Here is a 26818-nt window from a genome sequence, read left to right as displayed (position 1 = left end):
CACTCCTGGCCGCTCAACCTTAGATAATCTCGCCCGACTAGAACAGGACATCAAGACAGGACAACTCAACAAACAATACACAACAGGCATCTTTCTGGATTTCTCCAAAGCATTCGACATGGTTTGGCACAACGGGCTAATACAAAAACTTAAAAAATAGGACTAAAAGGACAAATAATAAACTACATTCAGGACTTTCTAAACGAACGTAAAATAACAGTGGGGATAGACCATACTCTATCGGACCAGTGTCCCCTAGAAAATGGCACTCCCCAGGGCAGTATCCTCAGCCCCACACTCTTTAATATAATGATAAACGATCTCTTCGAGGGCCTATCCCCTAAAATAAACACATCCAAATTCGCGGATGATGGAGCCCTCTGGATCCGCACAAAAAGCATTAATATGGCCCAAAATTTACTCCAAAAATCTCTTAATAAAATACAACAATGGGCTGACAAATGGGGCTTCTCCCTTAACTCAGAAAAAACAACAGGAATAGTATTCAAACATAAAAACATGAAACCCGCCTCCCCAATCCTCCAGCTAAACAACCAAACAATCAAATTTCAAAAACAAACCAAATTCTTAGGACTTATTTTCGATGAACATCTCACCTGGGATGCTCACATCCAAAACCTAACAACTAAATGCAGTAAAGACCTAAACACCCTAAGATGCCCCACTGGCTCAAACTGGGGAGCCTCCAAAGATACCCTCCTCTCACTCTACATATCACTAATTAGATCAAAACTAGACCACGGCTGCGCCATATACAACACCCTAAACAACTCTCTATCTAAAAAACTTGACTCAATACAATATCAGGCTCTCAAACTAATTACACGCACCCAACATGGCACCTCCTACACTTCACTTCAGGCCTTAACAGGAGAAATGCCACTAAATCTACGCAGGGAACAGCTAAGCTTAAATTTCTGGGCCGCATCCCAATCAAACCCTCTGATCCAAAACTTAATAAACCAAAATATCAGCCCCAAAAACCAAGCTCTAGCTCGTAAACACCCCTTACTTACCCCAATATCCCAAAGAATAACAAACTACCTAAATGAACACCAAATTAAAAATCTTAAACAAAACTCCAAACAATCAAATATCTTTACCCCTAAACTTAAAATACCCAAAATAGACACAACACTAGCTAGCCAAATAAATAAACAAACCGACCCAAACATAGCTAAAACCACCACACTAGCATACATACACGAAAATTGGCCAAATTGGTGTCACATTTACACGGACGGATCTTCAGATCCGACCTCCAAACACACAGGTTTCGGAGTCCATACCACACAACCAACTAAAACCACACAATCCTTCCGACTCCCAAACAACCAATCAATATTCACGGCAGAACTAATGGGCATGGCCTCAGCCCTCCATAGTCAAGAATCCAAAAACCACAATAAAATCCTAATACTTACCGACTCCCTAAGTGGACTACAAGCCCTCCAAAACAAAAATACCAAAAACCGACCTAAATTAATAAATCTAATACTTAAAAGCTCCAACGACCTAACTAACGCAGGCAAACAAATAACCTTCTTGTGGATACCCGCCCACGTAGGAATATACGGTAATGAAAAAGCCGATAAGGCAGCTAAACTATCCCTCAAAATCCCAGAAATAAGCTTAAACTTACCCATCTCAAAATCAGAAATTAAAAGTGTAAATAAGCAAAAAATCACCAAAAAATGTCATAACCTATATCTAAACTCAAATAGCCAAATCAAAAAAGTACTCAGCAAACCACTAACCAAACCAAAAATTCACCATCCATCAAAAAAAATCGACAGAGTAATCACTAAACTCCAAACAGGACACACCAACCTAAATAACCACCTAAAAAAAATAAAAAAACATACTACAGGTAACTGCCCACACTGCAAACAACTAGAAACCCCAAAACACGCACTCATCTACTGCACACACTACCTAACACATCGAACCGCATTACAAACCACCCTCAATCTAAACAAGGCTCTCACTCTAGAAGCAATACTAAACCCACAAAATAAACTAGAAAACTTCAAGGCCTTAGGCGTATTCTTAATCAAAACGGAACTAATAAAACGCATCTAAAAACACTATAATCCACCAAATCAAAATTACATAAACACGCAAACATCCACCATACCCAGCTCCCTTAGTTCTCCTCCCCTACCCCATCGGCATCTATTCCAAATCTCTCTGTGGCACCCTCAGTTATTTTCTAAGTATATTGTAAATTGTTAATTGTTCTTGTAAATAAAATTGTGATTAGTCTCATGTGACTCCGGCTCTTTGCTGACTAATTCCCCAAGAAAACCAGCACGCCATTTGGAAGGTATTGTTCACCCAGAACAGTTCCATGATAATTTCATCAATACCTGCTTTCCTGTGGGCGATCAATTTTGACAAAATGCGGACATTGGCTGAAACCCACTGTGACAATGGCACATGTTCTGGAAGGGGTTTCCCCCTGGACGACCTCAGATACAGCTGTGCTGACCCATCACCTACTATAGGCGTCTCTTTGCTGGTCATTGATGACCTGGGCTTAGATACAAAGTCAGGAATTAGAAGTGGTTTCTCACCTCGTCCCTGTAGTGAGGCATTTCCGGGTTGTCCCTTGTCTAACAATGTGGTGTGGTCCAGCAAGTCTTTTCTCACGGAAAACTGGAAACTATTGGAAACTGGAAAAACAGTTGAGCAGCATGTGCCATGCGTTAGTCACTTTGCTCAGGTGATATATCTTCTTCCTCCTCCTCCTCGGACTGATGACGTCATTGGCGCTTTAAAGGGAGCTTTCTTGAGGGGCTTCTGTCATGTTTTCTTTTGCCTAGGCGGGGCACGGACATCGATATGCATGTCTTCTATGAGATGGAGCACTTGTGTCACTTGTGTCGACATGGTCGGTGCTGCTGGAGTCTTCTTTTCGACTGGGTTCTGGGCAATCTGCAGCGAAATGGCCCACGGCTTGGCAGTTGTAGCATGGGCCCTGGGGAGTCTTCTGCTTATCTTGACTGCTTATCTTCGTCTTCGTACAGACATAGTGACGGTGACCTTGAGTGTGGCACTCGGTACATGTCACTTCAGGGCAGTACAGGTAACTGTGACTGTCGGTCTGGCACTTCATACAGTTGTATTGGGACGACAGTGTTGATCTCTCATTCAGTGCTAGGACTGTGACGGTGTGCGTGGCTTCGCTCTCTTTTTTAATAAGAGAGGCACTGAAACCCTGCTTCCTGATTGGTCGAAAATGCAGCACGCTGATAGGTCCGTTCCGGGGCCTGGTCTGAGCCTCGGTTTTCCAAACAAGCCATGACTATGTCATAAGGGGTCTGCCCCATCTGTTTAGGCCACGTTTGAAAAGACCTCAGACGTTGTTGAAATGAATCATAGCCAGGATGAGAAGGATGCCTCAAGGTGTAAGAAGGAGAAGGTCGTGCCTCCAGAATGTCATCGAGTTGCCATGTGTCGTGCATAAAGAGTGTGTGTTTTCTCCCTTGTTCTCTCACCTTTTCAGACACCCACTCGGTATCGGGGACATCTTGGGATCTTTGCCCCATGATGGCTGTGGCTCCACTGAAGGAAGGTCCAGGTTTGCATGCTTTTATGAAGTCTCTCTTCATCTCATAGGATCGGCACATACACGATTGGCATCTCGGATCTTGGAAACAGGCGGGCACATACTCGATGGTCTTGCAACGTGGTGGGTTTCAAGTCCAAGAACAGGTAAGTGTAAGGTTCTTTGGTGGCGTCTTCATAGGCTACACGCAGAAAAAGAACTTTGCCTCGAAACACCTGGCGAGCCAGACTGTCGATCTGAATGCATCTCTCGGATTTTTAAAGAGCACCATGTAGTGAGCATTCAGACTAATGGTGCGATGTTGTGGTGATTGGGCAAACAAGTTCTGAGTGAGATACAGCACGGATGTGTTTCCGTGATGACTTTTCTCGGTGAACCATCACAACACTTCCGTTTCTTCTTCTTTTGTATTGTCACCCAGCAAATCATCGATGACGAGCCAATGCGGGGCCACCCCTTTTTCTGGCAAGGCACGACCCGCTTCTTTCATGCTATGCACAAACTCAAGAGTGACTCCTAAGCGGTCTGCCATCTCTTCCAACTCATGATGAAACGGTTGCCATTTGCTGTACACCCACACGATGCGATGGGGTGGTGAATCCAACACCTCGGGGCGATGCATCTGCTCCATACATGATTTCATAAAGGAACTTTTTCCTGATCCTGTGGGTCCAGCAATGAACATCGTAAAAGGGTGGCGTAGGGTCAAAGGTGAGGTCATGACCTCTTCATCATCATCTTCATCATCATCATCATCATCATCATCATCACCACCACGTGACGCCATCCTGTGTTCTGGGTGACCGGCGGCGATGGTTTTAATGTCACTGGTCTCATAGGTGATGGTTTTGGTGATAAGCCATGGACGTGTTTTTTATGACGAAGCAAGGCATCTCTTCTAGAAAATGTCTTACCAAAGTCTTAACACGATGTGGACTCCATGACGTCTTTCATGTCACTGACGATGAAATAAGACTCTATCGTGTGTTCTTGGTGACTGACACAAGGCAACTGATCTTTCAAACATGGCCTTTCTCTTTTATATTTTTTTTTCTTTACTTTTTTACAACGAGAATGTGCACAGACATGACAGACAGACAGCGTTGACAACATCTCAACTCAGCCTCTACCCTCGGTTTGGCACCCTATTGGAGATAAATCAAGAGACAAAGAGTCAGTTCAGACCATCACTGTTTAATAATGAACAACAACAACATCAACCCAGATACATAGGAAATACGAAAGACAACTGAGGAGGGAGTGTTTCACATGTCGCTCAAAGAACGCGAAAACCTTTCATCTTCCATCTTCCATCTTCAAGCTCTTCAAGTGAAGATGGGGTCACCATAAGATATGATCCTTCATCATACTGTCCCAAACAGGTCCCAACAATGTTAGGGACCCCTCAGTAAAACAGGTACAGTCTATGGCCTCCCTGAAACAGACATGACACATCACTTGAACACTGTTGCAGCGAATGTATTTCAACATGTTGTTATGGCGTAAGACACTACATTCACGTTGTATTGAAGTGAATTGAGCTTCTCCATAAGGATCGTCGTCGTTGTCGTCGTCGCGAACCACTGGCATACCTGAGGAGAAAACATCCTCCGGTGATGATGGTGACCAAGAAGCATCAAGCAGGGTGGGTGTGTCCAGCTCCATGGAAGGGAGTGCTGCCAACTTGTGTGCTTCATTATCATCATCACTGATCATCATCACAGGCGGATTAGGCGAATAGGTTGGTTTCCGAGGAGTTTGTTCCCACCACTGTTCCAACACGGTCTACGTTGAACTGTCATCGGGGGAAGGAAGGATGGGTGTCCTGTCAATCCTACAAGTAAAGAACCCTTAAGTATACCCATGATCATAGTCATACATTCGTGATACTCATGATAATAATGGCATACTCATCCCAAAGAATAGGGTGGTACTTACAGTTGTTCTTGATGAGGGATCTTCAGAGACAACTTCTTCCATGGTCGCCTTTTTGTAGGTGTAGCAGGTTCAAAAATTCTGTAACTTTCGTTTAGCTGTCTGCTGCTGCTGCTGCTGCTGTTGCTGTTGTTGTTGTTGTTGTTGTTGTTGTTGTTGTTGTTGTTGCTGCTGGTTTGCTTGGTTTTTTTCTGGGTCTTCTTTATCTTCTTCTTCGAACGTATCATGTCGCACATCACTTCGTCGGTCTTTGCACGTAACTTGGCGTACACGTCGTCAGTCCTTATCTTCCCACACATCACGTCGTACACTTCACCACTCCCTTTACCACCCATGTCGCTCCGTGTCTTGGCATTCATAAGTTTGGACATGATGTTGCCGATACACTTTTCTGTCCGTTGTTTCTTCCAGGTCTTCACGGATTTGAGTCAAACACGCATTTCTTCCAGATAAAACGCCAACACTCAACACAACATTAAGAGCATCAATAGGAGGGAGAATGTTGTTTCTTGGACAGCGGTAGGAAAAGTGATGACAAGAGAGCGTCTGTGGGTTTTAAGGCACTAAAACCCTGCTTCCTGATTGGACGAAAACCTGTCCTTCTCATTGGTTGGTTTCTGTCCCACACGCCACCAAGTTTGGCACAGACGTTGTGTTTCTTTTCCATAGGAACAGGCCTTTTCCATGGAAGAGACAGCACAACTGCTGTTCAACCAATCAGAGGGCCGTACAGGGCAATGCGGCCTCTGATTGGTCCAAAACCCTAGCTTCTTATTGGTCAGATTTCGATCCTGATTTTTCCCTCGGGTGTGCATGTCAATCCACTTTCGGTCTGTTGTTTTCTTCCATGGCTTCACGGATGGAAGTGACCAGTGCATGGCACTCTCTCCGAACACGCCTGTCTTCCAGATAAAACGCCAACAGTCAACACAATGTTAGGAACATCATAAAAAAATGGTCTAGTCTCTGTACCCAAAGGGGACCGTGTCTACAGGCAGACCTCTGCATGTACTGTAGAGGATGAGCCGCTTGGTGTAGACGATGCAGTAGTCTTTTGTGGTGGCTTGGGTCAGGAGATCGTTCCCATGGTGAAGTCCTGCACGGATGATCTGATGAGGGTGATGCACCGGGATGATGTCATCCCCTTCATGATGTCAATGTTGAGGTGTTGATGGGCTCTGTAATTCAAGGTGAAACTGCGCACTTTGCAGGTCGAGTTGCACGTTCCATGGGGTCTTGGGTGCATTAACTCATGATGTCCTCATCAGGCGGCAGGGCAAGTGTTTCCACCTACTCCTCCTCAAGCAGGGCGGGTGTGTCCACCTCCATGGAAGGGTGTGCTGCTGCTGCTGCCCCATCCTCCGTGCTTCATCCTCCTTAGGGTGTGTCTTCTTGGGTTTTTCGGCCAGGGTCATCAGCCATGCACGCACATCGTCTAGCGTGGTGGGACCTTGAAACACTGACACTCAACTTGGACCTTCACCTTCTTGCCTCCATGGACAGTCTTCGCACAACTCGCTTGTCGCTTGACTCATGCACCGACAACATCCTAAATGCACCACATCATCACAGGCTTCATGGAGGGGTGTGACATAGCATCGATGCTCTGGGGTCACAGTTTCTTGACAGTCTTGACATGATGGGCGGTCTTCTGAGCACTCGTGTTGGGCCATGGGTGTCACCAAGACATGAACACGCTGAAAACAGGTCAGACACCTGTGAATCGCTTGACAGGCACTGGGTCCTCCCTCTGGGGGTGACTGGACATGGCAACAAGCAAGACATACCATGATCTTCCTTGGGTTCACAAGGTGTGGGGTGGTGGCATGCATGGCAGCGGTATTGCTTGGTGCAGGGGTGTCTTTCGGGATGGTCATAACCACGGTCGCAGTGCTCACAGTAATGGTTAGTCCCATAAAAGGCTGGCCTGGTAGTGATCACATCAAAGTGGTTATGATGATGGTATAAATGCAACACGGTGGCGCCGGGTGGAGTCTCATCACTCTTGTACAACAGCCTGTTGAACATATCTTGACTGTAGACTTTCAGCTGATAGTTCCTTTGGGCCAAGGCACGTCCCACACGTTCTAGGGTTTCCAGGCCCTGACGACGGCTTTCAGGGATGCCAAGGTGCCGAAACAATGTCTGTGCCAGTTTTCCTTGAACATCCGCTCACCCCGTTCTCATCAGTCTCCATCTCTGCCTTGACCATTCTTGGGTCGGGGGGTCGGTCTTCTGCGCATAATGCTGTGCCACCACAATGGCCCTTGCCAAACAGGATCAATCTTTGTTCTTGATCCGTATAATGCACTTTTTGCATTCTAAAAATGCTTCCAGTCCAACCACGCTATTCAGACGCCCACTGCCTGATCCTAGCCCGTCGGGATCTGCTACATGTAATAATTTCACATCCATGGTGTCATCGATGACAAGGTCTTTGTTGGACTGCTGGACTTTTTCCACAGCATACAAGATATCTTGGCCATGGAGATCTTCAAAGCGGCGAAATAGAATCCGTATGGGGGAGTCCAAAGCGGGGTGACAGATACAAAGACCAATACGATCACCCTTCTGGCCTGACACCTGTTGGTAGAAGTCCTTGATCACGCTGTCAAATAAACGTTGCAGTTCTGTGGACAGGTGGTGTGATGGAACGTCTTCCAAGTAGGCTTGGTTCAATGTCAAACGATAAATATAGTTAGAGGTTCTTAACCGTCTGGCTCGAGACACCTCTATCTTCTCCAAGTGACACGGTTCATTCTGCTTGTCAGTCATGATGCCCATGAGTGCCTGATGAATGTCTGCTTTTCTTGATTTATAGACAAGCCTTCCCCCAAACAGGATTGAAAATCTGGCCAATCAGAAACTTGGGTTTTCGACCAATCAGAAGAGAGCATCGACCAATCAGAAGAGAGCACCCCAGCCAAGTTGTGCTTTCTCTCCAATGGAACAGGCCTGTTCCTATGGAAAAGAAACACAAGAGTCGGGTCGGTTTGGAAAATCAGGGCTCAGGTCAGGAGCCGAAATGGACCAATCCATGTGCAAAGGCTGTCTTCCAGTCTACGCTCTTGGCACTACGGCATGTGATGGGACAGTTCATACTAAGGTACGTGATGGGACGTTTCAGTGCATGTAGTGTCACACCGCCCTGAAGGACACTTACATGAGGCGTTTAAGCCACACCAGTAAGTGTCCTGTCAGAAGACAGATGACAGTCCATCCATGCCTTTGTAGCACAGCGCCTATGTGGGTGAGGAGGTAATCTTCAAGATCAAACGGCCCTTTTCAGGGCCACCCCACTCTCCCGAAAAAACACTTTCTTCATTGCTTTGCCTACCAACCACAACAAAACAAAACTCCTCCTCCTCCTCCTCCTCCCTCCCTCCCTCCCTCCTCCTCCTCCTCACTCCCTCCCTCCTCCTCCTCCTCACTCCACCACCTCCACCTCCACCTCCACCTCCACCTCCACCCCCTCTTTTTTGAGGGAGGATTTTATGTGCGCTTCTGTTCCCTTTTTTAATTTTTTTTTTTAGTTTACGAGCGCTTCTTTTGTCCTCCTCCTCCTCTCCGGAACCGGATGTGGCGCCATCTTGTAGGCGCACGCCTCCCCGGAACCGGATGTGATGCCATCTTGAAGGCATGCGCACGCCCTCCCGGAAATGGACGTGACGCCTTCTTGGATGCGCATGCATGACCCAGAATGCCCATCTTCGCAAATCTAAGATGGCGGCACTTTCGGTAGGGGGAGATAACTCCTTCTGGCTGACGCACCACAGTACTGTCCCTATACTACTAACACTGATTGGTTACCTGTGATGTATGAAGATTTCGACAAAGGGCTCATGTTAATTAATTTCTTCAGACTAAACAAACAGACAAAAAGAACGATGGAAGCTCATCGGATGTTGTTGTTTTTTAAATACCCCTGATGGTTATAGTTTAATCATAAAAAAAGTATCCCTGCAGTGAAAGCATTTTCAGATTTCGGATTGCGTTGATAATAGGATTTCTACTCCCTTGTTGTCATCCATGTTTTCTGGTATGACCCTACACTTGTGCATTTGTCGTCATTCACTTAATGCTCAGTTAATGAATTTATTACAGGTATAATTAGTGGTAGCACCACTCAGATTACCAGATAAAGGTTCCCATTTGGAATTTCTTGTGTCTGGGGTAATTATTCAATCTAAATCCAAGTTTGGAGTGAGGTAAAATGTGTGTTATGTAATTTGCACGTGGCAGCCCAGCAAGAGATGAATGATCAGTTGATTTACTTTTTTGTAAATCAATGGATCATTCCTAGCCATCAAAGGATCAACAGAAAATACATTGATTGATTAATCACTGTTATCTTGCACAGTGGATATGTCAAAAGTAAGTGTTTACATGTTTAGGTTTACAAAAGCAAATGGAATACACTCATATGATGGCGTGAAGTGCCGATGTAAAAACACCATACTTTGTTCAAATGGTTAACCGATAATACGTTGATTGATTGCTCATTGTTATCTAACTCAATGGAATTTTTTTAAGAACCATGGACATTATCAAAATAGTTGTCACGTGGGCTTTCTCAGCTGACCTTCGAGACTTGACACCTATGTGAAACAACTGAAACAAACTAAGTGATCAGTTGAGAAATGAACATGGGTTTTATTAACCCGAAACAATATTTTAAAATATTTGATTGTTACAGAGACACGTGACATCGAATAGGTTTCTTTGTACAGCTGCAGACGTGTGGGATATTGTTCCTTTATGTGGATATTCACAGTTAAATTCCTCAAACAAGGCAGCTGCCTAAATTTATGCATATAACTTTGGTAGGTTGTAATTATGATATTTGCATTTTGTTTTCATTCATTTGCTGTAGCATTGAACAGAATAATTCTTGTTTCTCAACGTCTTGGTTTGGAAGTTCTTCGATGCACGATAGACGTTGTTTTCACAAGTCTTTTCCTTTGTAAACATGTATATGTTACAGTCAATGTGTAAAATGGCTGAAAAATATTTCCATTTATTTAACAGATTGACTAAAAATTATCACAATAGATTAATTATGCTAGAATTAGAAGCCAAACAATATACAAATGAACTTTGACCCTAACATTTTCAGTCACTTGGTGATGATATTAAACATAAAAATGTTTGGAATTTGTTATCATAATAATACAGATGGACATATTTTTCAGTCTATTTGTAAAATAACTGAATATTTTTGCGTTTAATAAATTTCCTAAGTGAAAATTTTGCACATTTTGACTGTACAGATATAAACACGATAAAATAAGCAATGCTCAGGTGGAATATTTACTTTGTGTTGCAAGTCAAAATAGTGTCAACGAAAATCACACAATTACCAAGCATGTGACTTATCAAAACTTTGTCACCATTACCGATGCAACCCACAAAGATACCTTCATTTCCTTATTACTTCCATGACTGTATTCCATTTTGTTGATCAATGTGACCATGCGCCCTTATACTATCAATAAAAATGACAAATGCGCTTACGAATTGCGCAGCACAGGATTGCGAACTGGTCTAGATTTCTACTATGTCATCAGGGTACTCAAGGGTAAAAAACAATAACAAAGGCAACAACCAGTTCCGGGGAATTGCTTCAGATCAGTGCCCCTTTAAATTATAATCCATATGTTATATGATTGTGAACATGTAAGAAAGATTTGGGAGAAACTGTGCATTTGGATAAAAACTGTTGTGGAAGGAACCATTGATCATTGTTGATTTGAACAGAGTAAATGTTTTGCTTCAATTTCAAGGCAAAAATAACAACCCATTGAATATTGTACTTTTAATAACAAAACAAGTAATGTACAGCATGAGATAATTAGTTATTACAATGTTACAAAGGTAATGTCATTTACAAATTGTAACTATGCAAACTTTTTAAGTTTCTGGTCTTCCTTCCCAACTTGTTTCAAAACCAATCTGCAATACATAGCAATACATACACTTTGACTTGATGGGCAAGAATTTGTATGTATGAATAGCTGTACACTTCTTGAATACCATGTACCACAATTTTATTGACATGACATGTATATATATGCTGTACCTGCTTATATGAATAAAGAAGGAAAAGAATGAAAACATTAGTATGATTTGAGCTATCAAAGGATTTACAGACAAAAAACAGTATTCCTCTGTGGCAAATGTGCAGGCTGATTTACATTTTTTTTTCTAAGAGGGGCGGCACTTGGTTTTGACCAAAGTTCATGTTTAAGACCAGACATCAAACCTCAATTCATTGGATGTGTTCCCAAAGAGGATGCCTGACCACCATTAACACTGCAGATTGAGCAGTATAATACTGTGATCACAACCCAAGTAGTGTGATGCCACCCAAAAAAGAAGATGGACTATGAATTGTGTAAATTTGAGTGTGAAACAAAAACGTATCTATTGTGTATTTTTGCATCAAATCGTTATCCTGGTATTACAGGCATCCGCCGGTCCACTATGGTGTTTGTACTAATGGAAATTGACTTTTTCGTTTACTTGCCCTCTATTAATCATTAACAAAAAAAACAACTGCAGACAACAAAACAAAATCAGTGACAATAATGCAGCAAAAGCCCTACCCGATCTATTATCAGCCAATCAGGAAACAGTATTTCCATTAGCGGGCATGGCCTAATTTGTTTTTGGTTTGTTGAAACATAGAATCAAAAGAATTGCTTGGGTAGCCAATCAGATGGCGCAGAATCACCTGCAATAATTTTTTTGCCACAGGCAAGCTCATTTAACTCATAAGCATGTGATGTCATCCATTGTATGGAGCACCTTTTGAATACAGCACCACAACTTCTTGTGAAGACTATCTCTGCCATAGTACACATGTCGCAAAGACAAGCAACCAGTCTTTGTGAGAATCCGTCAGATGCAAAATCAAGACCTTTGGATTGTGAGGCTGACAGCCAACCAACTGAGCTATATCAGCACTGTTAAACTATGTGTTGATTTATCTAGTCATGCCTAAGATGTTACGGAAATGAACCCAAAGGGTTGAATAGGTGATAAACACTTACGAAGGAAGGTTACGGGTAGGTATGGTGTCTGTCATGTCTTTAGTCTAAGGACACTTATTAATGAATCCGATGCTATTTCACACACCTGTCATTTAGAATGCATAGGAATGGTGTAACCCCTTAGACTCCTAGGACAGTTCTTACCCGCCGTTTTAATTATAAAACTGGAGCCTTCAAATAGATGTTTTTTCTTGTTTGACGTGTTTAGGTCTTCTTGTCCTAGAAGGATGTCTGAAAGTCCTGAATCAAGACGAAGTGAACCGAAGAGTGTGAGCAGGACCAGTCGCACATCCATCAGTGTCAAGTTGCCTTCTGCCAGTTCTGGTGATGGATACCACAAAAGTAGAAGTCCAGATCGAGCCTCAACTGGTGAAGGGAAACTGACACCACTGACTCCCAAATCCCACGAAAGCAAGTTTTCAGTATCTCTAGAGGGTAGAGAGTTTGTACACACTCGGCCAGCCCCTACACCAACAAGTGCCAAAACACTGTCCCCATCCCCAATCCGGAGCCTCCGACATGGAGCACATAATCAGAGAGAGTAAGTTGGTTTTGACTTGTCATACTTTAGACATCTAAAACTTCTGTAACTTCATACAATTTTCTATACGCAAAGGTCTTGATTGATTTTATTGATATTGATTTCTCCATTAAAAGTGAGTTAATCCAGTGGAAAGACATTTTGTTCTTAGATGTTCTATTCCCCCATATTCTAATTTCTAGATATGGACTATACTCACAATGCCATTTGATGGATTAATATCCCCCATCAAAAGTGCGAGGAGCATATGGCATTAGATGCAGTTTATCAGTACTTCAATGTGGGATACTAATGAAACAATTTGGACTACCGTAATAATGAAGGGATTATGGCAGTGCTAGATCTGATTGCTGGATTGATAGTCCATGGATAGCAAAAATACCAGAGGGCATGCTGTTATCAAAAGTTAATACCAATAGGCTTGTATAATTACTAGTTTTCTTATGAGTTATGTTTAGAGCCTGAATGTTTTCAACACAAACTGCCACTGCTAGCAGGTAGATTTTTGGGCGGGATCATTATTGAAAGAGGTGCTGTACAGAAACATAACACCATTGCTATGTGGTAGTAGATATTATACATCTGTTTCTGACGATTGTTAGTTGCAGAAAGTCAAATGCTCAAACGTTTTCGGAAATCTACAAGTAACTTTTCCGAATGACTCTGTATGCATACATGCATGTGATAACTCCCAAACTGTGTGGGAGGTTCCCGGATTAGTGACCCTTATCAAGGTCACCTGCCAGGGGATGTGGATGTGCCTTTGTCTAGTGATCAACTGGTAATTATATCCATGTGGTAAACGATTTAACAATGTAAACTGTAAAGAAAACTTGGATAGTCCTAACAGGTGCCTGAAGGGTTGAACTTAAAATGAATAATCAGCCGAGTACCTATCACTTCCTGAAATGAACTGTTGTCTTCATGTTCTTAGCAAGTTTATTCTTCCATAATTAAATAACTTATGGCTGGCCCAGTTTTCATGACTTTATTGGTTATCAGATTTGTCAGAAACTTTGTCAAAACATCAATTTACCTCACAGTTACGCCATTAAACTCTCGGGAATATGACCAGCAAGCACCATCTCCAGAAACAACAGAATGTGCGATTGGTTGATTTGGAAGTCCAAATGACAATGAGTTAAACAATCAGGGTTCCTTACAGCTAGGGTTTTAAAGTCAAAGTCTGCACAAAAATATCAACACGCAGAACTGTATCAAATTTGCAAGAATGTATCATGTGATTATTTTACTCAAATTGATTAGATAATAGTTTGCTAGTGTCCAAGATGAGCAATCTAATTTGCATACAACAGTACTTGTCAACCAATGAGATTAATACATGTCAAGGTCAGAATGATCAATGACGACTCCCAAGCTCAATTCATTGACAAATTTTACATACTTTTCTTGGAAATGGAATAACACGAACATTTCTAGGAAATTTATGAATGAAGTAATTGAACTATCAACAGACTACCGCAGACAGAATAAGCAATATATCTTAATGAGACTAGGGGTAATCATGTTGCATCAAAATAAATGCACTTGATATTCTTTGGCATATTTTGTAACCAAAATTGCGCAAAATACTCAGGAAAAATGCATCATGACGAACCCTGACAATTGGTCGGCTTGAACACGTCGTCAACTGGTCAAGCTATCTATCGTTTGTTTTCAATATGTTCGCGTTTATCTGATGATGAATGAAAGTGATATAGATAGATTATAGATCCTGGTGCAACGAATTTATGTTACCGACATGTTTTAATGTGACATTGTAAAATAATTAACACAAATTCAAAATTGATAGAAGACAGCTGTTCGATTAAGCTGAGGTTAACTTGTTCTATGTCACGTGACTGTTTTTGACTCTGAAAAAGCATGCAGCTTTTGGCTTTGCAGCGGAGTCTCTCAGAAATCCATGTGCAGCCTGTATTGCTTGTGTCGGAGTATGAGAGATTTATTCTTCCGCTGAGAAATTTATTACCCTCCAAGGCAGGTTACACAGAATTTTATCAAAATCACACTGACCAATCAGATCTCATCATTTTGACATGGAGGTAGGATAAAGTATTTTATCAAGATCACATGGACCAATCAAATTTCATCATTCTGACATGGAGGTATGATAAAGTATTTTATCAAGATCACGTTGACCAATCCGATCTCGTCATTCTGACATGGAGGTATGATAATGTGCTCTGTTTATTCTTGGAAGAGGAAAATACAAACGGGAATAAGGCTAGCTGTACGCACAAGAAAATTATTGTTATTGTTTTAAATTATTTTGTTGTCTTTATAAAATTAATAAAAATAAAAGTAAATTATCTTCTTATCTTCACTTTTTTTTTTAAATCTCCCCCATTTTAAAATCAAAACTGCCCTATTGTCATGATGAGGGGTTGACAGGTCTGAGTATGTGACATCTTCAGTGTAATTTGGAGAGCTCCGCGAACTGGCTATTACTGTGGGAGCTCAGGGTTCACAATAGGACAGTCTTGATCATTCAATAAGTTTCGTGAGGTATAAATAAGAAAGAGAGGAGGTTGATTTGAGGCCTTCTATGATTTACTTGTGGCTTACGTACTTGTCCTATCTGATTACACCAACTCAAACACCAGCTTCAAACTCCGTTTCCGGGAATCATGAACAGAGCATGTTCCTCATATTTTAGGTGGAGAATGGTCAATTTCACTTGTCATGATTTTGTTATAGTACTCTGACTTGACAACGGTATAAGGATCTATACATCATGATAGAACAAAGAAGTTTTCATCCATAAAATATTTTGTCTTAACTGATATCCATATTATCCACCTTGCAAAACCTTCAAACATATATTTGTTTTATTCATTATTAAATGTGCAAGACCTGAGGTTATACTAAGTAAATCAGCGAGAATCTCTGTTTGCTTAGCTGAGTGACAATCAGTATTAGCCTAACGTAACAGGGCCTCTGACGGCTGATGTAAACGGACGACATGGTCGGAACTAATGGCGCTAATCCACACGTCACTTGTCAACTGCCACTAAAACAAAAACTACATGAATGACTAAAGGGAGGTACTCTGTCACACCTATATATAACATGACAGAAGGTGACATCTTATTTGTATCTGTTAAGATGTTGCCCCAAGTATGTAACATGTCCAGGTGATAATAAGTGACACATAACACCTGTTTTTCCTACTGCAGTATGTGTGATGGCTGCATTCGATCAGTAGATAAACACCTGTAAAGAAGTGTAGGTATGCAAGTTGAAATGGATACATTGAGTAATTACTCAGAATGCTGTCATACTGTTATATTTTTTAAATAGAGTATTTGTACACAAGCGACATCTCATCTGGAGCTCTGCATAACACTAAGAAAAGTTTTATGATGTAGATTAATTTATGAGACACAGAAACAAAATCTCTGTTGTGGGTATTTGCTCATTGGTAAATATCTAGTTTACATAGTTTAACAATCTAATTTTGGCATGTGGGGAGATACGTTTCTACCATCGGATCCATTTAAAGTTCTGAAGGGTTCATTCCTGCATCCAACAATAGTCAACTATCAAAATGTTTGCCTGGGTGAAAATTGCATACAATTAAATTCTTTTGATAGAAACAGATATGCCTGTAAACTATCTAATCTCCACGATCTAGTTATTAACATAATTTGTCTTTCTTGAAATTAACTGCATGATTAAACATATTATTGTAATTTTTTAATTTGAAGTTTACATGATATATGGCCTTTCTATTGGACGAGAGGGCGGTCACATGAACACGAAATTGATGTTCATACATGTATGAACGACATAATTTGACGTTTGTACGGTTTTCACAAGACTGTGTTCTTTAAATGACATAAACACTGACAGACTACTTCCACATTCCTGGAGAAATCCCTGGGAATTCCCTAGCACAAATAAAAATGGCCATTTTGACATCTTGTACTTGTTTTAAATGTATTATGACGCGCTGTCATTGTGACTGGCTAACTGAGGTAGTTGTTAACAGACCTTGCTCATCTAATGAGGATAATATTTGAGTACATTTGTTCTGAAGAAACTACAAAAGTTGTCCCTGTTGAGCATGTTGAGCCACAGGACCATGTAACTAATTATAACAACAACAACAAAAAAAGTCGTAGACGAGGCCAAAGGCCTTTGGCCTCGTCTATGATATTTTTGCGACTTTTTTTATTTTTATTGTTATAATTAGTTACATGGTCCTGTGGTTGAGCATACATAAGCTCATGTCACCTCTCATTTTGAGGAACTATTTTATTCCGAGATACAACTGGTTGTTGTATGGCTGTCAGTGTAAAACATGAAGTCACACATACTAACTATAATTGGATATAGATCAAGGTCTATGTCCTTGATGTAAAAATATCAATACATAAAATTTTAAGAACTGACTTTCACTTTGTGTCAGTTCATTGGAGAATGAACCTTCATAGAGTGAGGGCCAAATTCTTAAGTAAACACACCCTGCTTAACAATGTATTGTTGTGACTGATCAGGTACAAGGCATTCATAACATTCTTTACTAACTACGAGGGCAAACATATCAGGGTTCATAAAAGTCATATGTGCCCTAGGGTCATATCACATCACGAGACAACAGTGTATTGTTTCCGTCATCCGGACGGCATTGTTGGCGTCATTTGAACCCAATTGTGACGTGAGGTCGGAATGACGTCACACTAGAAACAATGTTATAGCTGGAGATTGTTGATGTCATTCAACGAATTGTGGTTCCGCTGCTGTTGTGACTTGCTGTAGTGTAAACACTAAAATTCGTCTGTATGTAGACATCTTCTTCGTGTCGTAAACATAGTATGACATGAACACGAATAGAATATCCTCTATTTTTTACCATGTATATTGAGGTGACTGACTATGAAGGACATCTGATCATGGTTAACCTCTACAACATGATGAATATAGCACAAATGTTTTGATAGGACTCTATGCTGTATTATTGTTTGTACTGCCATGCAGCTCATGGTAATTTTCTAGAACTGAAACACTGTACTTCGGGCAATGAAATTATGAGGTGGGACAGAGTGTAAGTTAGTGAGGTGCATGGGAACGATAGTCAAATTTTAGAATTGTGTATGGCCTGAAGCAGTGTGATATTTTGAGATAAATGTAAATTCTCTTCCAAATGTTAGAAATGCATTATGGACATTATTAATGCCAATTGTTTGCTTTCAGGTTAATTCGACAGGCAGCAGCATCTATAATAGAGCGAGCATGGATCGCCTTTCGAGACAGGCAGATGTTTTGTCTCCTCAAGCACTCCATCTGTGCAGCAGTTAGTATGCAACAACATTCTCTGGAAATCTTGAAAATCTTCACAGACTAGTAGGCCAGCTGTGTTGGGGTCAAGTGACTAGCATCTTCACCGACTAGTAAGCCAGCTGTGTTAGGGTCTGATGACTAGCATCTTCACAGACTAGTAGGCCAGCTGTGTTAGGGTCTGGTGACTAGCATCTTCACAGACTAGTAGGCCAGCTGTGTTAGGCTCTGGTGACTAGCATCTTCACAGACTAGTGGGCTAGCTGTGTTAGGGTCTGGTGACTAGCGTCTCCACAGCCCAGTAAGCCAGCTGTGTTGGGGTCTGGTGACTAGCATCTTCAGACTAGAATGCCAGCTGTGTGAGAGTCTGGTGACTAGCATCTTCACAGACTAGTAGGCCAGCTGTGTTACGGTCTGGTGACTAGCATCTTCACAGACTAGTAGGCCAGCTGTGTTAGGGTCTAGTGACAAGCATCTTCACATCCTAGCTGGCTAGCTGTGTTGGGGTCTAATGACTAGCATCTTCACAGACTAGTAGGCCAGCTGTGTTGGGGTCTGGTGACTAGCATTTTCACAGACTAGTATGCTAGCTGTGTTGGGGTCTAGTGACTAGCATCTTCATAGACTAGAAAGCCAACTGTGTTGGTGTGTAGTGACTAGCATTTTCACAGACTAGCAAGCCAGCTGTGTTGGGGTCTAGTGACTGGCATCTCACAGACTAGTAGGCCAGCTGTGTTAGGGTCTAGTGACTAGCATCTTCACAGACTAGTAGGCTGGCTTGGTGGGGTCTTGTGGCTAGCATTTTCACAGACTAGTAGGCCAGCTGTGTTAGGGTCTGGTGACTAGCATCTTCACAGACTAGTAGGCCAGCTGTGTTAGGGTCTGGTGACTAGCATCTTAACAGACTAGTAGGCTAGCTGTGTTGGGGTCTTGTGACTAGCATCTTCACAGACTAGTAGGCTAGCTGTGTTAGGGTCTGGTGACTAGCATCTTCACAGACTAGTAAGGCCAGCTGTGTTAGGGTCTAGTGACTAGCAGCTTCACAGACTAGTAGGCTGGCTGTGTTGGGGTCTAGTGACTAGCATCTTCACAGACTAGTAGGCCAGCTGTGTGGGGTCTAGTGACTAGCCTCTTCACAGACTAGTAGGCCAGCTGTGTTGGGGTCAAGTGACTAGCATCTTCACTGACTAGTAAGCCAGCTGTGTTAGGGTCTGGTGACTAGCATTTTCACAGACTAGTAGGCCAGCTGTGTTAGGGTCTGGTGACTAGCATCTTCACAGACTAGTAGGCCAGCTGTGTTAGGCTCTGGTGACTAGCATCTTCACAGACTAGTGGGCTAGCTGTGTTAGGGTCTGGTGACTAGCATTTTCACAGACTAGTAGGCCAGCTGTGTTAGGGTCTGGTGACTAGCGTCTCCACAGCCCAGTAAGCCAGCTGTGTTGGGGTCTGGTGACTAGCATATTCACAGACTAGTAGGCCAGCTATGTTGGGGTCTAGTGACTAGCATTTTCATAGACTAGCAAGCCAGCTGTGTTGGGGTCTAGTGACTAGCATTTTCACAAACTAGTAGGCCAGCTATGTTGGTGTCTAGTGACTAGCATCTTCACAGACTAGTTAGCCAGCTGTGTTAGGGTCTTGTGACTAGCATCTTCACAGACTAGTTAGCTAGCCGTGTTGGGTTCTAGTGACTAGCATCTTCACAGACTAGTAGGCCAGTTGTGTTTGGGTGTAGTGACTAGCATCTTCACAGACTAGTAGGCTGGCTGTGTTGGGGTCTAGTGACTAGCATCTTCACAGACTAGTAGGCCAGCTGTGTGGGGTCTAGTGACTAGCTTCTTCACAGACTAGTAGGCCAGCTGTGTTGGGGTCTTGTGACTAGCATCTCACAGACTAGTAGGCCAGCTGTGTTAGGGTCTGGTGACTAGCATTTTCACAGACTAGTAGGCCAGCTGTGTTAGGGTCTGGTGACTAGCATTTTCACAGACTAGTTAGCCAGCTGTGTTGGGGTCTAGTGACTAGCATCTTCACAGCCTAGTAGGCTAGCTGTTATATACCCAGGAGAAGAAAAACATGTATGCCACAGATTGAGAATCTTAATAAAAGTCCCAACACATGTGTTTATGTTGTAATAGTTTATTCAGAAGACAAACTTGCTCCTTGAGAATCCTTGCTGTATGTTTGATGATTTTGACAAATGTCTTATAACCTATAATTCATTGACATGTATGTAAATTTATTGTGTGATACAATTTTCAACAGGAGAATTCGCTGTCACATGAAATTCTTCGTAAGGTGTGCCCGAAAGAGGCAGTGTTTCTGAAAGACAAAAGTTTACAGATAAAAGTTCGATTTCGGTAAGTATGGAGTGTGTTTCGGAGAACATGGAGAATGTCCAAGTAACTCTTGCTTTCTTAGGTATAATGGAGACAGCATTCCCAAATACATTCACACCTTAGTATTTAACAAATTGAAATCAGACTTGTTTGTACATACATGTTTCCTTTTCCCCTGAGTAGAAGGGTTCCTAATTAATTTAACATGAATATTGTTATAGTTAACATCATGTAACACAACATATTTGCATTTTGTCTTGTTATTGTAAATGAGGTTGCCCGTCACTCGTCTTCAAATCATATAATGCAGGTCTGAGCTCAGCTGGCATCATTGCCAATCATTTACTTCAGTATTAGGCCAAGAAATAATTTTCTTCAGTAAATGACAACTGACTCTCCATTCTTAAAAAAATGCCAAATGTTTAAAGGGGCACTGATCTAACGCAATTCCCCGGGACTGGTTGTTGCCTTTGTTATTGTTTTTCCCAGTGAGTACCCGGATGTATAGCAGAAATCTAGACTAGTTCACGACCTCTGCTGCGCCTTTCGTAAGCGCATTAGTCACTTTTATGGATACCGGTAGTAATAAGGGCGTATGGTCACATTGATCAACAAAATGAAATACAGTTTTCGAGATAATAAGGAAATGTAGGTATCTTTGGGGGTGGCATTGATAATGGTGACGAAGTTTTGATAAGTCACTTGCTTGGTAATTTTGCGATTTTAGTTTACACTATTTTTACTTGCAACACGAAGTAAATATTTCATCTAAGCATTGCTTTTTTATAGTGTGCATATTTTTTTACGGTCAAAATGTGTAACATATTTATTAAACATCTAAATATTTTACAAAGTGACTTAAAAACATTTTGTTGAAAAGTACATTTCTATGCTGTTTGGCTTCTAATCCTACATAATAATCTGTTGTGATGTTTGTAGGCCCTTTTGATCCTCTAAATCAATCTGGACAGATTTCTTAGTCAAAATGGCTGAAATATTTACACATTTTATAAATTGCCTGAGAGAATCAAATTTTACAAATTGACGGTAATATATACACGCTTACAAAGGAAAAGACCGGTGAAAACAACGTATATCGCGCATTGAAGAATTTCCCAACCAAGACGTAGAGAAACAAGAACGAATCGGTTCAAATGAAGGAAAACAAAATGCAAATACCATAATTACAACCCACCAAATTTATGTGTATAAATTTTAGGCAGCTTCCTTGTTCGAGGAATGTATCCATGAATATCCACACAAAGGAACAATATCCCACTCGTCTGCAGCTGTACAAAGAAACTTATTCGATGTCACGTGTCTCTGTAACAATCAAATATTTTAAAAGATATATATCGTTTCGGGATATTATAACCTGTGTTCGTTTCTCAACTGATCACTTGGATTGTTTTAGGTGTTTCACATAGGTGTCAAGTCTCAAGGGTTGGCTGAGAAAGCCCACGTGACAACTATTTTCATAACGTCCACGGTTCCATTGAGTGATAGATAACAATGATCAACGTATTATCAGTAAACCCTTTGAACAAAGTATGTTGTTTTTACATCGGCACTTCACGCCATGATATGAGTGTATTCCCTTTGTTTTAGTAAACCTAGACATGTAAACACTCCCTTTTGACATATCCACTGTGCAAGATAACAGTGATTAATCAATCAACGTATTTTCTGTTAATCCTTTGATGACCAGGAACGATCCGTTGATTTACAAAAAAAAGTAAATGAACTGATCATTCATCTCTTGCATGGCTGCCACGTGCATATTACATAACACACATTTCACCTCACTTCAAACCTGGATTTAGATTGAATAATTACCCCAGACACAATAAATGCCAAATGGGAACCTTTGTCAGGTAATCTAAGTGGTTAGACGAGAAAACGTGGATGACAACAAGGGAGTAGTAATCGTATTATCGACGCAATCCAAAACCCGAAAATGCTTTCACTGCATGGATACTTTTTTTAGTATTAAACTATAACCATCTGGGGTATTTCCAAATTACAACATCCGATGAGCTCCGTCGTTCTTTTTGTCTCTTTGTTTAGGCTGAAAAAATTAATTAACATGCGCCCTTTGTCGAAATCTTTAAAGATCACAGTTAACCAATCAGTGTTTATGCAAAAATGCGTAAAACAAATATTGCCTCCAGCCTCCAAGTTCATTTAGCTGTCCTTGCAGACGGTAGCCCAGTCTCTGGTCACGCTCAATTGCGTTGCGTATCATCCGGGTACTCACTGGGAAAAAACAATAACAAAGGCAGCAACCAGTCCGGGGAATTGCGTTAGATCAGTGCCCCTTTAAACAATAGAATAACATCACAGATGTGTTTTCATAGCACATCTGATCATAGACACAATAGAAATTCTGTATGATAACCCAAATAATATTTATAGGTGTTCTACCAAATTTTGGTACTGGGTCTCCCTCATGAAAGACAAGTCAGGTTTCAACAGTAGAAACTAGTTGGCCAGCTGGGTTAGGGTCTGGTGACTAGCATCCTCACAGACTAGTTAGCCAGCTGTGTTGGGGTCTTGTGACTAGCATCTCACAGACTAGTAGGCCAGCTGTGTTAGGGTCCAGTGACCAGCATCTTCACAGTTTCCTGGAGCTCATCACATACTCTTGTTTGTCACAAGTTCAAGGTCTTTGTGCCATTCCTCCCTTCCCACAGATCATAGTGAATGTTTTCTGGAGCTCATCACATACTCTTGTTTGTCACAAGTTCAACATCTTTGTGCCATTCCTCCCTTCCCTCAGATCATTGTGAATGTTTCCTGGAGCTCATCACATACTCTTGTTTGTCACAAGTTCAATGTCTTTGTGCCATTCCTCCCTTCCCTCATATCATTGTGAATGTTTTCTGGAGCTCATCACACACTCTTGTTTGTCACAAGTTCCATGTCTTTGTGCCATTCCTCCCTTCCCTCATATCATAGTGAATGTTTTCTGGAGCTCATCACATACTCTTGTTTGTCACAAGTTCAACATCTTTGTGCCATTCCTCCCTTCCCTCAGATCATTGTGAATGTTTCCTGGAGCTCATCACATACTCTTGTTTGTCACAAGTTCAAGGTCTTTGTGCCATTCCTCCCTTCCCTCAGATCATTGTGAATGTTTCCTGGAGCTCATCACATACTCTTGTTTGTCACAAGTTCCATGTCTTTGTGCCATTCCTCCCTTCCCTCATATCATAGTGAATGTTTTCTGGAGCTCATCACATACTCTTGTTTATCACAAGTTCAACATCTTTGTGTCATTCCTCCCTTCCCTCAGATCATAGTGAATGTTTTCTGGAGCTCATCACACACTCTTGTTTATCACAAGTTCAACGTCTTTGTGCCATTCCTCCCTTCCCTCAGATCATTGTGAATGTTTTCTTGAGCTCATCACATACCCTTGTTTATCACAAGTTCAACATCTTTGTGTCATTCCTCCCTTCCCTCAGATCATTGTGAATGTTTTCTGCAGCTCATCACACACTCTTGTTTATCACAAGTTCAACGTATCATAGTGAATGTTTTCTGCAGCTCATCAGACACTCTTGTTTATTTCAAGTTCAACGTCTTTGTGCCATTCCTCCCTTCCCTCAGATCATAGTGAATGATTATTACAGCTCATCACATACTCTTGTTTGTCACAAGTTCAACGTCTTTGCGTCATTCCTCCCTTCCCTCAGATCATAGTGAATGTTTCCTGGAGCTCATCAGATACTCTTTTTTATCACAAGTTCAACATCTTTGTGCCATTCCTCCCTTCCATCAGATCATAGTGAATGTTTTCTGGAGCTCATCACATACTCTTGTTTATCACAAGTTCAAGGTCTTTGCGCCATTCCTCCCTTCCCTCAGATCATTGTGGATGTTTTCTGGAGCTCATCACATACTCTTGTTTGTCACAAGTTCAACGTCTTTGTGCCATTCCTCCCTTCCCTCAGATCATTGTGGATGTTTCCTGGAGCTCATCAGATACTCTTTTTTATCACAAGTTCAACATCTTTGTGCCATTCCTCCCTTCCCTCAGATCATAGTGAATGTTTTCTGGAGCTCATCACATACTCTTGTTTATCACAAGTTCAAGGTCTTTGCACCATTCCTCCCTTCCCTCAGATCATTGTGGATGTTTTCTGGAGCTCATCACATACCCTTGTATATCACAAGTTCAACGTCTTTGTGCGTTTCCTCCCTTCCCTCAGATCATAGTGAATGTTTCCTGGAGCTCATCACATACTCTTGTTTGTCACAAGTTCAAGGTCTTTGCGCCATTCCTCCCTTCCCTCAGATCATTGTGGATGTTTTCTGGAGCTCATCACATACCCTTGTTTATCACAAGTTCAACATCTTTGTGCCATATCTCCCTTCCCTCAGATCATTGTGAATGTTTCCTGGAGCTCATCAGATGCTCTTGTTTATCACAAGTTCAACGTCTTTGTGCCATTCCTCCCTTCCCTCAGATCATAGTGAATGTTTCCTGGAGCTCATCACATACTCTTGTTTATCACAAGTTCAAGGTCTTTGCGCCATTCCTCCCTTCCCTCAGATCAATGTGGATGTTTTCTGGAGCTCATCACATACCCTTGTTTATCACAAGTTCAACGTCTTTGTGCCATATCTCCCTTCCCTCAGATCATTGTGAATGTTTCCTGGAGCTCATCACATACTCTTGTTTATCACAAGTTCAAGGTCTTTGGTCATTCCTCCCTTCCCTCTGATCATTGTGAATGTTTCCTGGAGCTCATCACATACTCTTGTTTGTCACAAGTTCAACATCCTTGTGCCATTCCTCCCTTCCCTCAGATCATAGTGAATGTTTTCTGGAGCTCATCACATACTCTTGTTTGTCACAAGTTCAACATCTTTGTGCCATTCCTTCCTTCCCTCAGATCATAGTGAATGTTTCCTGGAGCTCATCACATACTCTTGTTTATCACAAGTTCAACGTCTTTGTGCCATTCCTCCCTTCCCTCAGATCATTGTGGATGTTTTCTGGAGCTCATCACATACTCTTGTTTGTCACAAGTTCAACGTCTTTGTGCCATTCCTCCCTTCCCTCAGATCATTGTGAATGTTTCCTGGAGCTCATCACATACTCTTGTTTGTCACAAGTTCAACGTCTTTGTGCCATTCCTCCCTTCCCTCAGATCATTGTGAATGTTTTCCGGAGCTCATCACATACTCTTGTTTGTCACAAGTTCAACGTCTTTGTGCCATTCCTCCCTTCCCTCAGATCATAGTGAATGTTTCCTGGAGCTCATCACATACTCTTGTTTGTCACAAGTTCAATGTCTTTGTGCCATTCCTCCCTTCCCTCAGATCATAGTGAATGTTTCCTGGAGCTCATCACACACTCTTGTTTGTCACAAGTTCAACGTCTTTGTGCCATTCCTCCCTTCCCTCAGATCATAGTGAATGTTTTCTTGAGCTCATCACATACTCTTGTTTGTCACAAGTTCAACGTCTTTGTGCCATTCCTCCCTTCCCTCAGATCATAGTGAATGTTTTCTGCAGCTCATCACATACTCTATTCTCTTTCAGATTAAATCCTCCTTTGGGCACTTATTGCATTTTCCTGGCTCAAGAAAATCTACATGACATAGTTGTAACCATTTTCCTTAATAAAAATTGTTACCACACAAAACTTCATTTTGTATGATATACGACCACCCTTACGGGGCCTCACCTCCACGGCGCATCACGCCAGGGGAATCAACTCTCACCCAAATCACTTTCCTTTATGTCATACACCTGACAGGACGTGTGAATATTCAGAGAGAAAAAGTTTCAAAATACGTGATCGTGACCTGAGACAACATGACTGACCAAACTGTATGTATGGTACATTTATTTCATTGCAAAGGCATAATATCTCGCATTGTAAAGTTATAAGGTTGTAATTCTCATAGAAGAAACGCCACGTGTACGGTGCATGAGAATTCAAATGTCCGTAATGGAGTCCATTGTGCGGTTCCACTGTCTGACACATGTAACCCCAAGGCCAACAAAATGGCTTGGGGTTTGGTTATATCATACAGATTTCAACTGAACG

The 26818-nt window shown here is 41.7% G+C and overlaps 1 protein-coding gene across 3 annotated transcripts in view; it reads left to right on the top strand.

The window, feature by feature from the left end:
* The window catches only part of LOC124151451 (uncharacterized protein CXorf58-like), a 122529-nt gene that overhangs the window by 32405 nt on the left and 63306 nt on the right, over nt 1-26818 (top strand). For 2 of the 3 annotated variants that reach the window (XM_046523931.2, XM_046523932.2), the window contains exons 2-4: nt 12788-13120; nt 18338-18437; nt 20681-20775. In XM_046523931.2, coding sequence (XP_046379887.1) covers nt 12807-13120; nt 18338-18437; nt 20681-20775 — 509 coding nt within the window. In that variant the 5' untranslated portion in view covers nt 12788-12806. Of the gene's footprint in view, nt 1-3520; nt 3739-12787; nt 13121-18337; nt 18438-20680; nt 20776-26818 lie in introns of those variants that run through there. The other variant, XM_046523929.2, reaches the window with a different exon arrangement.

Source organism: Haliotis rufescens, unplaced genomic scaffold (assembly GCF_023055435.1).
Source record: "Haliotis rufescens isolate VD_foot unplaced genomic scaffold, xgHalRufe1.0.p SCAF_9, whole genome shotgun sequence".
NCBI classification, from domain to species: domain Eukaryota; kingdom Metazoa; phylum Mollusca; class Gastropoda; order Lepetellida; family Haliotidae; genus Haliotis; species Haliotis rufescens.
This window is presented reverse-complemented; position numbering and strand designations above follow the sequence as displayed.